Consider the following 13,734-nt stretch of genomic DNA (forward strand, 5'->3'; position numbering starts at 1 on the left):
GGTGTATTACTTCAGGATTTTCAGTCACATCACCCAAAATGTGAAAGCCATCTCAACGATAGCCAAAATTCCAGAAAACAAATAAAGAAACAGGTAAGAATTGGCATATTTAACATAGAAAACAGACTACTAAATGGAATTTCTGATTAGTAAAAACTTTTTATGATGATAATGATGATCATCATAGAATCACAGAATCATAGAATCATATAATGGGTTGGATTGGAAGGGACCTTGATGATCATCCCATTCCAGCCCTACTGCCACTATATCAGCTTGATCAATACCCCACACAACCTGTCCTTGAACACTTACAGCGATCAAGACATTAGTGTATTCCTTGGCAGATGGGAAATAAATATTGCACTTTATTTGCAGGTAATGTGCTTTCTGCTCCCATGTGGACACCGAGTTAATCTGCTATCAAGCTTCTTTTCAGAATGGGGCTGTCCAGTGCAGGAGGCTGGTACTGAGAGCCTGTGGATCAACAGAACCCCCAGCTGCCAGACTCCTGTGCTTCTTGCTTGGCTCAATGGCAGTGGCAAGGTCCTTGGCCTCTCTAAACATCAGGCCTGTTTACTGCCAGCTGAGGAATTCCATGGAGCCGGAAACCCACTCCTCTCCTCTGACCATTCACTTCCAGGAGGAGGCAGAAAAGTAATTTTTTGCTAGAGAGTGAGAGACGCTCAACCTCAGCAGTGAGGCTGGGGTTCTGGGTGGCAGCTGTGTTTGACTTGTACTCAGCTGAGGGGTAAACTCAGCCCATTTTTACACCCCTGGACTGCTTTGAACTGTGTCCCAAGGATCTCCCTACTCAGCAGTCTTCTCTAGCACCCACCTACCATCTCTGCAAGGGCTGAGAATTCCCCTAACACGTTCTCCTACAGTCCTGGAGAACCTGTGGAGCGCCACAGACATCCCGAGGATAACATGGGAGTGCGGTGCATTCCCTTGGGGCTGTGCTCTGACACAGATTCCCGGCAGCTCGGCGCAGGGAGAGGAAGGAAGCACGAGGTGGCAGTAGCATTCAGCAAATGCTCCTGTTTGCAAGCGAGCCCGGGGAGCTCAGTGTGCACTGATGTTCTTGAGGGGTGCCTTGGCTGCAGTGAGCTCTATGCTCCCTGCCCACTCCATCACTCCCTGCCTCTCCTTGCCCTAGTGCCCTCATCTTCATATTCCCAGGGATGGCAGGGAGGCTGGTTCTAGAGGGAGCATATAACCATTGGCTACAAAAAGCAGCAAATCCTGAAATAAAGAAAAAAATCTCCAGCAAGCACATATTCCTGGGTGGAGGGTAAGGCTTGCGGTCTGCCAGGCTAAAAACTGCGCAGCATCAGGGCAGGAGGAACATGCCACTCCTTTGCCACTCAGCCACAGCGCTTAAACCCTGCACCTAAAAATAGTGCAGCTTTCCTGCCTCAGAGCAGTCTAATCCACATCTAAATAATCTCAGCCTTGGGCCCAGCTGCAGATGGTCTGAAATGTGCCAAACCCCAAATTCAATCCTCCTTCTCTGGGGAGTAGGGGACAGACGGATGGCAGCACTTGCACCGACAAGGACACTCACTCCAAGCAATTCCAAGCCCTTGCAATGTGGCTCCACAGTGAGGCTGGGCCATGGTAAGCAGGATTTCTGGTTTAATGAGGTTATCTCCTTACCTTGTCACTGGGAGTTGGCTTTAACTGAGTCTTCAGGAATCGATAGCCAACCACAGGCAGCACGCAGAGGGTGATGCTGAGGAAGATGGCCAGCCACACGTTTGGTTGGCTGAGAGTGTTTCGAGCCGTACCTGGAAAACAAAAGTGTGATTAAAACAGTAAAACAGCACCTCCCACTGTTACTCCCTTTTGCTCTCTGTGAGTTCAGAGCACCTGGCAAACAGACCAAAATATAAGGCCGACATCATCTCCAACAGTGAAATCAACAGGCTGTAGAGAGGACAGCAAAACTAGTGTCAGTGTCTGAGATGAGCAAACAAAAATGCAATGTCCAGACATGACTGAAGCAACAACCCAGGCAGACAAGGGAGTCAGAGTGAACCTCTTCTCTCTGAGAAGAGTCAAATCACTGCAAAGGATTGATATAAACATTCAGGAGACCTTCACCAGCAGCCCAGACTCCCAGCTTTTGCCAGGACTCTAGTGGAGAGGGAGGAATACTCCCTTCTTGCTTTCTAGCACCATTTCCTGAAGGGGGAATTTCTGGGGATCTGCACAGACAGCATAGCCTAATGGGGCTATTGGCAGAACTACTGCCATGTGCTGGCATGTCACTGACACTTTCTTTGAAACCAAAGTCCTCACTTCTGGCTTTTCCAAAACTGAGGGAATGAAAGATAGAACAAACAGTCTACAAAACACTCATTACAGGGCTTAATGATGCTGTTGTTGGCAGTATATTTGCTGAATGTTTTCCTTCCAGTTGGCCAAATTCTGCTGCAATACAACTCCACTGAAATTTAAGTAAACAAGTTGTCTCAGTCCAGACTAGAAACACTTTCATTAAAAATGGTTTCAGACTGAGACCTTATTAAGTAGCCCTCAGCATTATGGCTACTTTGACCAATGTAGTAGTAACAGGGCAGCAGATGAGATCCCCCTGGCAAGTGAGTTAGAATCATCACAGAATCATCATGGCTGGAAGAGACCTTCAAGATCATCCAGTTTAGCTGTCCACCTGCTTTTGGAAACTGAACAGACATCCTGTCTTCTCTCACTCAGCATTTTTGATTCTAAAAGCTGTTCTGAAGTGGATGTGATCATCTGCTTGAAAAATATGTTGCACCAGCTGACCTGCATCTCAGATATTTCTAAGTTGGCTAAGCACCTTGCTATTGCAGCGAAGATAGTCAAAACAACTTTTTACCGAAAAAGCCAGTCAAAAATTAAGGCATTGATTAATAAAAATATCTGAGACTTGAAATAAAAAATGTTGGGATTTCATAAGTAGAGACCCATAACAATTTTGTATCTGTATTGGCTATGGATGCTCAGAGCTATTAAAAACATCTGAATTACTCTGCTAAACTTATATGTTCCTCCTGGTCAAAGTCTCGGGAGATGGACTCATTTTTATGTTAGCTTTCATTTTTTGCATGTGTTCAGAAAGGTGTTATGTAAAATAACTACAAAGAGCTGGTCATCACTGGTATGTTTTGTTGTGGGGAATTTGCCATTTAACTTGGCAGAAGGCTCACCACAATCACATGGTATTTTTCTTATGTCTCACTGGATGTTGTACTTCTATGCCAAAATGTTAACTTATTTACAAAGATCACACATCTTTCTGCAAGTCAGATTCTAGAGTTCTGTAAAAATTGGACATCTGGACCCCAAATATAGAAGAGCAGCTGAAAGCATTCCATCCACCTTAGTAGGTTTATTTCATCATTCCTGTGACTGCATGGGAATGTCCACTCTTATACAAGGAAGGGAACATGGCACACATCAACCTGAATGGATGGGACACAAAATAAGTACTCCCAGCAACCCTCAGAAATATCCTGGCATTTCTCGTAGAAAAGGCAACCAATATATTCTGAAATATACTTAGAAGCACTGGGAAACTTTAAGCCCTGCAGTATGTCCATTCTGAGTACAATCCAGATTTGTCCAAAGGCTTACCAATGAAGGGAAAGGAGGCTGTGAAGATCAGGTACATGCCATCACTGTACATGGTGAAGGTGATGGCAAAATAAACAGACAGGCTGCCCCAGATGAAGAACTGGTTGACAACTGTCCAGTAAGAGGTGTCCAAGCCAATCTGAAAGAACAGAGCAATACAGCCATTGTCAGTGCCTTCATTATTTAGCAGATTTGTACTGAACACAGCTTGTCTGCTTTGTACATCTCCCTCTGAGAATGCTACTCACTCAAGTCTCAAGAAATAACAAGTCGAAAATCACAAGATTCTTGGAAACCATTCAAGGCAGGATTACTACATTTATCCTATTGTTGCCCTCTTCTCAAAACAATCACTAGTGGCCAGTCCTGGACACAGGATATTAAGGGACTTTGAAGATTGTCCTGTTCCAACCCCACTGCCATAGGCAGGGACACTTTCCACCAGACCAGGTTGCTCCATCCAGCCCAACCTTGAACTCTTCCAGGAATGGACCATCCACAACTTCTCTGGACAACCTCTGCTGGTGCCTCAACACCCTCTCAGTGAAGATTTTTTCTAATATCTAATCTAAACCCACTCTCTTTCATTTCAAAGCCAGTAACTCTTGTTCTATCACTACATGCCCTGGTCAGAAGTCCCTCCTCAGCTTTCTTGTGGCCCCTGTTTTAAGTACTGGAAGGTTGCAGTGAGGTCTCCTTGGAGCCTCCTCCAGGCTGAGGAGCTCCTACACTCTCAACCTCCTTAGCAGAGGTGCTCCAGCCCTCTGCTCACATTCATGGCCCTTCTCTGGACTTGCTCCAAACAGGTCCTCATCCTTTTTATCCCAGAGCTTAACACAGTAAGTTCAAATGAGCCATGTTTTTTCCCCACCTCTAAGCTGTGATGTAGCATTGAAAGTTAGGAGGACAACGCTACAAGTCTTCAGACAGCTGAAACTATTATCCAGGGAGGTGTGATTGATAGGTTTTCTTTTAAGAAATCTCTCTCATCCTGATAGTACCAATCTGAATTTTCTACCACCCAAGTCTTAGCTATTTCTTCCAGGAAGTTCAGGCTGCACCATGCATACATCATGCACCAGGCCAGGCTGCAGAGACATCTCCATAATGGAGAACCTATAAATAACTGCCTGATGGCAGACAGACAGTCCTGTGCTTCAAATCCTTCCCATAAAACTAGAACAAGTTATATTCTCTGCCTTAACTGATTTGTCTGTTATGACTGCAAACTTCCCAAGGCAAAGACTCTTCTTTCCTGTCACTCTGATCTTTCATAACAAACCTCCTGTTCTGTGGAACTGAGGAGACTAATATGGAATCAAGAGACTTTTCTTCTTCAAGAGTGCATGATGCAGTAGCAAATACAATGCTGTCAGCACCCTAACTGGCCCTCCAGATGCTGCCATCATGAAACAACAACTAATTCCTAAAAATGTTAGGTGGGATGCCTTACCTGTACAGACACCACGATCAGTAAGCAGGTCTGGGCCATCAGAGCAAAGGACTGGTAGTCAGCAATGGCCTTCCCATCACTCCTCATTGTATTGTACATGGCCCCATAGGGGATGAAGAACAGGATGAGGGAACTGTAGATCCCTTGCAACATGCACTTGACAAATACCACCTTGTTAAAATAGAGGTTTTGCTGGCCAGGCACATACAGCTGAGGGAACAGCATGCTCCAGCGATCATCCACATCCTGAAGGCAGAGAGGAGATGGTCTGATTTGCTGGCAGCCCCCCAACCAAGCACACAGACCCACTTAGGGCTGCCAAGTCCCATGCATTTCCATGGGAAAAAGCTCAGCATGCAATTCAGTCAGTTGTGCTTCCTGGCATGGCACATCCCAAGGTCACCTGGGCATACTTTCCATATTGTATTTTACCTTTCTTGTGCTAAAAAAATTAACAGCTGATAAAAAAAAAAAAAATATATATATATATACATTTCTTCTCCAGAGACTTGACAGGAAGCTATGGGTTAGAAAATACCTCCCCACACAGGCAAGGTTGTCTGACTTAGATCCCTTAAGTGTCCAGAGCAGAGCACTGAACCACTGCAAAGTTGCCAGTTCCTATTTATTTAACTTGCAAAATGCATATACAAACGGCTTTATTGCTCCTTTGTCTTGTCAAACAGTAAAAATGAGGTTGAAATTTGTGTGTGAAATTACTGCAGAAAGAACTCACTAGAAAGGCTGAACTAGCAAAATCAGGTTTCAAAGATCCAGTTAATTAATTGTTTTGTCTGGTCATTAGAAAGTCACTTGCCAGACTTTAGGAGCACAGGTAGTAGGGTATGACTGCTCCAGGGGAGTGTTGCAATGGCAGCCAGTGCTGTAGGCAGCAGCCTAACCTAAAAGTCTCACCACACACTGGAACCTACAGGCCAAATCAGGGTAATCATATGTATCTCAACTCCCTGCTCCTCACAGGCCCACCTAAACCTAAATCATATGACTAGGAAGGAATACCCCATCTCTCTGGTACATCCTTTTTTTGTGGTCTAAGTTCTCCCTGTTAGGATATTATTTCAGGGGTTACCACAGTATGTAGCCAAAAGGTCAGCTGCTTTTGCTTCATGGAACCAGCTCAAAGCACCTGGAGACAAAACCCCCATGAAAAACATCCCCAAAGTGGTGACAGAAACAGTACCTGATCAAAGAGACTCATTCCAAGCACTGGGAGGGAGGTATATACCAAATTGTAAAGTGTAATGAACCATTCATCATAGACAGTCTGGAAAAAAAACAAAAACAAAACATGAAGTTAGCAAAAGGTTGTCTTTTCCATTCCTTTGAAAGCAATTAATGGCTGCAACACCTTGGTTTGAGATGTTACTGAGACAAAAGAGATAAGATGACTCAAGCTCAGTGTCCCTGAACAGGGGAGGGATCACATCATGCCAGCACAGTTTGCTCACCACCCATTGCTAGCTGCGGCCACAGAAGGATCCCTCTGCACCACCCTGCACCCCCAGCCCCTGTATCTGCACTGCTCACAGCTGGCTTTAGTTGGAGGCTGGTTTGCCTTGAATTAACACCAGTTTTTTCACTCAAGAGGTAGTCCTCTTGCAAGCTCCTAATGCCCACAGGCATCTCAGAGTTAAACTGCTTGCTCCAAATATGTTAACAACACAAGCACAGATCTTACAAGATCTGCACCAAACTCTAATCTGTGTCATCAGCTGATGGCAGTAATCATTTGGAATACTTTTGAAAATCCTGCAAGTGACGGATGTGCTTCATAATGCACCTAAATGCCAGAGGTGGTTTAGATTGGATATTAGTAAAAAAATTGTTCACGAAAAGGGTGGTCAGTGTTTAAAACACATGTGGATGTGGCACCTGGACACATGGTTTAGTGGTGAACATGGCAGTGTTGGCTTAATGGCTGGACTTGATGATCTTAGAGGTCTTTTCCAACCTTAACAATTGTATGATTCTATAATATATATATTCTGTCTCCAGGCATCCCCCCCATCAGCACAATGAAGGCAGCAATATCTGCTTTATACCCATGTAGCTGAACAAGTCAGACCTGGATCTGTTCAGTGAGGTGGGAGGAATGACTTAGTTTATTTCTTTATGAAATGTTTCCAGGTACTTTTCTTGAAAACACTAGATAAAGACTCATAGAATGGTGTTGGTCAGAAGGTACTGTAAAAGTCATGTATTCCAACCTCCCTGCAATCAGCAAGGACGCCTTCAACTAGGTCAGGTTACTCAGAGCCCTGTCCAACCTGATCTGGAATGTACTGAGAAACAAGTCATCCAGCACCTCTCTGGGCAACCTGTGTCAGTGTTCTACCAACTTCATTGTAAAGAACTTCTTCTTTCTATCAGTCTAAGCTTCGTTTAAAACCATTACCCTTTGTCCAATTACAATAGGCCCAGCTAAACTGTTCCTCTACAGATCTCTTGTTGCACATTTAGGTACAGAAAGATGCTCTAAGGTCTCCCTAAAGCTTTCTCCTCTCCCAGCTGAACCACCCCACCTCCCCCAGCCTCTTCACAGGAGAGGAGACCCTCTGACCATCTCCACGGCCCTGAGAAAACCAAAGCTGGACCTACCTGTGCTGAGAAGCCAGAGAAGAAGCCATACCAGAAGTGCACCAAGGTGAAGGCAAAATTCTTGTAGAAGAAGTACTTGAGGAACTTGCACATGCGGATGTAGGACCAGCGGCCGTGCACCAAGAGCAGGCGCTGCAGGTAGCGGAACTGTGCGAAGGAGAAGTCACTGGACAAGACTGCCTGCATCCCCTCCTGGCCACTGATGCCAACCCCAATGTGGGCAGCTGCAATGAGAAGGTCATTGGTCACGTCGTTACACTGAGAGTTCTCATTACTCTGTTTTCAAAATTAGTTACCCTGCACTGAACACTGTGTTAATTCCCTCACAGCCTTCATAAAGTCATAATGAAAAGTTATTAAAAAAAAGAAAAAAAATTGGTGCACTAATTCTTTCAGCAGCACTATGGTTTTGGTTCTGCGATGCATTTCCCATAACTGGTCTTGTATTATTTGAATGAAATTATAGGATCAGTGACAGTTTATGTTTTCTTTCCGAACAATTTACAGCAGCACAAAAATTGTTGTTCAAAATGGCTGCTGTTATGAAAAAATAACTTGAATTTATATTGGCATGTGACTTTTATTTACATGCATGAATGTCCTTCCAGCAGCTTAAAACGTCATCCCGGACAGGCAAAATCTTCAAACCATTTTAAGTTTCTCAGACACTATGCTAAAAGGCAGACTGTAGCCTTTTTTACATTTTCAGGGCTTTATTAGTTCAATCAAATAATTAGATAGAAGAGTTACTATTTTTTTAATAGTAACTTGCATTTATTAGTCATGGACATAAGTTTAATGTGACAGCTAATTATACAGCTTTAACTAATGAACACAGTCTTGATGGCTGAAGGTTGGCTGGATTCAGAGCTTTCCACTGAACTGAACTGATAAAATCCCAAAGTCCCAATCCTCTTGTGGGGTGAGTGGGTTAGTTTCTAATTATTATGTACACTTTAACTTTTCTTCTCCTTTCTTTGCTGACTGCCTGACTTATCTCCCTTGAAGCTCTCTACTTAGTGTCTTCTTTCTTAATTAAAAGGCTCCAGTTAATCAATTCTTGCAAATTAACACAAGGAAGATTAGCAATAGGTAGTTCTGAATAATCTTAATTTAATTATACCTAGTTAGGATTTTTTTTTCATAAATTCACTGAGGTAATGCAGCATCAAATGATGCTCAAGGGTGGAGGGGCCTGGAAGCCTATCAACTGTAACTCAAGGGAGATAATTAACAAACAGCCCTAACACAAAGAAATGGTAAAAAAACCCACCCCACATAATATTATATGGAATACACAAAGATTTTACTTCTGCTTTGAGTCAGGCCCTCTATGATATAAATTCTTTTGTTAGATACATTGGCCTTTTGATGTTGGCCATGCAGACACACAGATGGACACATCACAACCCATGTGGGCTTTTCACAGAATAATAGAATCATTTAGGCTGGAAGAGGCCTATAAGATCATTGAGTCCAACCACTGTGTGTGTTCTAAGGTAGAAATAGAAAAATAGGCACTTAGTCCAACCTTTGCTCCCAAAGGAGCCCAGTGTTCTGTCACTGGCAGACAGAAAGAAGGCAGGAGACACAACTGACCTGTAGTGAGAGTGCTCAGCAGAGACCTGCCAAAATTTAGGACACAAACACTTGTTCCCACAAAGAGGGTGGTACAGGAGGCTCTCAGATATGTGTTCCTGCTGCTAGCCCACCTCAGAGAGCAAATACATCTTTGAGTCAGTCTGCTACAGCATGCTGGCTCTTGGTCATCACTCACTTTTGATCATGCTGACATCGTTGGCTCCATCTCCAATCGCCAGGGTCACAGCCTTCTTGTACTTCTTCACCAGCTCCACCACCTGGGCCTTCTGCAGGGGAGTCACCCGGCAGCAGATCACCACTTTGCACATGCAGGCAGTTCTCACCAGCTCCAGCTCCAGGTTCCCTTCCAGCGCATAAGCCTGGAAAGGAGGACAGGGAGTGTTCAGGGCAGGCTCACAGCAACTCCTGGCCTGACAAAGAGGGTGCAGCGAGGTGGCAATGACAGCTGAGCCAGGCTCTTCCATTCATGTGGGTGAATCCATCCACCCAGACACAGGGAGATCCACACTGCACATCAGGCTGTGCACCCTACACCTACAAGATTGCACTTTGGGTGCACCACAGCTGGATATGCACCACATCTGGATATGCACCACAGCTGGGTGTGCTCAACAGCTGGGTATGCTGCTCTGGCTGATGTAACTTGACAGAGGGCAGAGGTGTCAAACACCAAGAGCAGGAAGTTGCTGTAGGGCCTGAGACAGCCTTGTGTATCTCCATGTGAGACAGTCTCTGCTCATCCCTCTTAGATTACTTTAGGCTCTGGGAGATATATAGGAAAGATTTCAATTTATTAAGTGCTTAATTAAAAAAAAAACATGCAAAGAGTTAAGCTCAGGTGGGCATGACAAAGCAAAACACAAAACTAGGGAGAAAGCTGCTTTGCTCTCAGTGCTGACCTTTTAAATCAGTCAGCTGTGCTATTTCTGTTCAGGAAGCACTGAGATAATTGGATGTCTAGTCACCCCTCCAGCTCTGCATGAGGAGGAGTGAGCAGTGTTAGCTTTTCATATTTCTCTCAGAACATGCTTTTTGGCCGTGTTCTTTGTTGTCTCTTTTTAGCAGACGTGTACGTAAGGAACCTAGAGGGCTCACTTCTGCTCAGAGCCATTACAGCAAGCCCCCTGCCCTTTCTGCATAAGGCAGACAGTCCTTAGGCCACATATTCATCCTTTTTGAAACAGAGCTGTGAGTCACCAGTGTCCCCACTTTCCTCTGTCAGTGGCAGCAGAGTTGCTCCACAAGAGACCTTTCCATGGTTTAGCTTGAGTACTGCTGGTCAGTGCAGTCAGAGATGGCTTTTGCCTCAATCTCACTGCCCAGCACCAGCAAAATGTTACCATTTTTTATATTAATGGTGCATATAAATTAACTGGCATCATGATGCCATTACAGATGTTGACAAATTTATGTTCACTGCTTTGTTCAGGCAACACCAGATATGAGCATACCCCAGCACTGCCCTCCCACCCCTCTGCAGGCAGGGATGTAGCCCTGAGCAGATGCTGTGTGTGGGACAGTATCAGCACTGCTACCATTGTTCAAGCTCATAGAAATAAATAAATGACATCTAGGTTTGTCTACACTGTCCTTGTGGTCCCCACCGAGCAGAAAGTCATCATCTTGGTGAGACTTGTGTCCACTCTGTGTGGACTGGCTGCTCCCACACACACCAGATTTGAGTTTCTTAGTGTGGGACATTTCCCTTTGCCAGGGTGTGGGTCAGTATGTGTTTCTCCAGGAAAGTAAGGAAAGCTTTGCCATGGCTGCCAGTGGTGTTTTGGTAGCACAGCACTCAGGGTCTGAACGGTATGAAGGGTAGCACTGCAGGCTGAAGGGATGGAGTAGGAACAGGCAAGAGGCCTGATGTCCATGCAATGCACATGGACCAAACCTGACAGACCTCATGTCTGCTTTGTAGTGGGAATATAAAGGGTTTTATGGCCCTGCACTTCAAGAGGAAGTGACTGTAAAAGAGGGAGAAAGGGTACTTAACCTACACACTGTCTGAAAGTGTTTGGGGTCCATATACATGGCACATGAGCCAAAAGAAGAGCAAGATGATATTTTCTCAATAGTAATTTGCTTGCCTGGTATAGAACTGGGAGTGAAAATTTCTAGACTGCCATCAAGAGAAGCAGCAACCACAGGGAACAGAAGCACCTTGTTTCTGAGAGGCAGCACCTCCCAGAACTAAATATGTCTATTTACTTTCACTGAGATCTGGGAAAGTAAAATACAACAGGTAAATAAAACTGACATAAATTAAGTTTTACTTGCAGACAGGTTTAAATTGATCAAAATTGTTTTTTCTTTCCTCTAACTGGCTCTAAAAAATTTCCAAGCATGGAAAATTTATAGCAGAGCTTCACTATTCTCATGAGGAAGACATTTCATCCAAAAGTCTCTTATCTCAGCTTAATTCCATTACTTCGTTTACCTGCTATAATTTGAAGAGTATTACCGAGACTGATCAGTATTCTCTAGGCTCAGAAATCCCAACTGACTCAGTTTCCCCCTATGCTTTCCAGATCATGCCTGGCTCCTCTCAATTTTCTCTGTACTCTCTCCAAGCCTGGTGTTACCTGCTCTTTTTCTAGGCAGTTAATGCAAACACTGAGCATAAACAGATGTGGGATAACCTTCTGCAGATGACAGCTATTTCAATTTACATCGACAGTGAGCCCTTCAGAGCCACACTTCTCAAGCAGTCTTTCATCTGTCACTTAGCAATTTCATCTAGAGTGCATTACTTCAGTTTTCTTGGAAGAACATAACGGGAGAGAATAACAATATATTAGTTAAGTCATAGCTTCTATAGCCTATCAATTAAGCGTATCTGTTTTCAGCTGTATTTAGTAGAACATGTCCTTGGCACTGTAACCCTTGTCTGATGTTATCTTCTTGCTGCAAACACAAACCTGGTTGTTTTTTTAGTATCTTTCCAGAAATTAAAAATGACCCAGTTCTCTACTGCTCTTGTTCACCAAAGATAAGGGCCAACTCTTCTCTGTTCCCATCTTCTGAACTTTGATGTCTCAGGTAACCACTGAACCTCATTCTCAATTAGGGGGGAAAAAAAAAATCTTGTCCTCTGGAGTTGAGTTTTTAAAGCATTTTTCAGACTTCCAGTATGTCTTCCAGTAAGCTCTTCAGGGAACTCATCCCTAACCTAACAAGGTTTTGAACCTTCCTTACCAGGCTGTGGCCAGTGATAACCAGACCATACACTCCATTTGCTTGCTCATCAGGTATAATCATTTGTTTTTTTGAAGATTTTTCAAACTGAATGTTGATTTCATCACTGTCCAGAAAGGAGTCTGGCTTCATCTTTTTCCTTGCATTCCTAAAAGAAAAAAGAAAGAAAGAAATTCAGGATAATAATGAAAATCTTGCAAAGATTTATATGTTTTGTTAAAGCAACTTTATGAAAACAAAAAACTGATGATTCCCTTCAACAGTTCAGTCCAATTTTCACTGTACCCCTACAGCAACATGCACTCTAAACAGTGTTGCTAAACTTCTGATTTAAAGTCAAACAAACCATCGGAGTGTCATGAAGAATGGTATCCCAAAGAGCATCCAATTTTCTGTGCACGTTGTCTGGCAACCATCTACTCCAACAGCAAAGGCCTGCAAACCATTCCCATTTTCCACCTTTACCTAAGAACCTCTGTCTACAGAGGAGGTGAGGAAGGAAGTAGCAATGTGAATAAATGGCAACAACAGTAGAGCAACAGCACAGCTCAAGTCTGGGGCCAAAGCCTTTGTGGCTCGGGATCACTTGTTGGTGAATGCCAGCTGATACTCCCTGTCTGGCTCTGCTTTCTTGTATCTTTATTTCATTTGAGCTCTTGGACCAAGAAGCTTCAGCATTTACTCTCAGAGATTTCTACTTTGTGTTTAGCTTCTGCATTTACTCTCAGAGATTTCTACTTTGTGTTTAGCTTCTGCATCTTCCAGGGAGACAGCTCTCCCTTATCTAAGGTCCCTCAATGAACTGCAACAAGGAAAGCTGACAGGAAAACAAAGGTGGAACGATACAAAACACAAACAGTGCTAGTGCACAGCAGTGAAACTGTTCCAGCCATTTACCTCAGCTCATTCAGTACATCATCAGATGTGCTGCCATCAATAATGAAAACATCTTCCATGTCATCATTCAGCAAGTTGCAGGAGTAACCAATATTCATTGCTGTCTCTGGAAAAGATAAACCAGGAAGATAATCCATCTTAGCAGCCCCAAATTCACCCACTTATGTTGTCTTTTTGTACACATGACAGAAACTCTCTTTCTGACTCAAAAGAACTTGGAGCCTTTCAGAGTCAACAGTAAGACAGCCAGGAGGGTCACTTTGATGGAGGTAGCAGCAAATTTGTCTTCACAAGACCACAGGAAAAAAATAACTCTACCAACATGAAAAAGCTTTAGCCAC

At 43.8% G+C, this 13,734-nt stretch overlaps 1 protein-coding gene across 6 annotated transcripts in view; it reads right to left on the bottom strand.

Moving 5' to 3' along the window:
- Positions 1-13,734, bottom strand: part of LOC146425141 (phospholipid-transporting ATPase ID-like) — a 91,094-nt gene that overhangs the window by 3,044 nt on the left and 74,316 nt on the right. For all 6 annotated transcript variants that reach the window (XM_085042248.1, XM_085042250.1, XM_085042251.1 and 3 more), the window contains 8 exons: positions 13,394-13,499; positions 12,497-12,644; positions 9,474-9,657; positions 7,697-7,920; positions 6,279-6,362; positions 5,078-5,323; positions 3,625-3,763; positions 1,660-1,790 (listed from right to left, as the gene is read on the bottom strand). In XM_085042248.1, coding sequence (XP_084898374.1) covers positions 1,660-1,790; positions 3,625-3,763; positions 5,078-5,323; positions 6,279-6,362; positions 7,697-7,920; positions 9,474-9,657; positions 12,497-12,644; positions 13,394-13,499 — 1,262 coding nt within the window. The remainder of the gene's footprint in view (positions 1-1,659; positions 1,791-3,624; positions 3,764-5,077; positions 5,324-6,278; positions 6,363-7,696; positions 7,921-9,473; positions 9,658-12,496; positions 12,645-13,393; positions 13,500-13,734) is intronic.

The sequence above is a fragment of the Lichenostomus cassidix genome, chromosome Z, assembly GCF_008360975.1.
Source record: "Lichenostomus cassidix isolate B80296 chromosome Z, HeHo_3.0, whole genome shotgun sequence".
Classification (NCBI taxonomy): Eukaryota; Metazoa; Chordata; class Aves; order Passeriformes; family Meliphagidae; genus Lichenostomus; species Lichenostomus cassidix.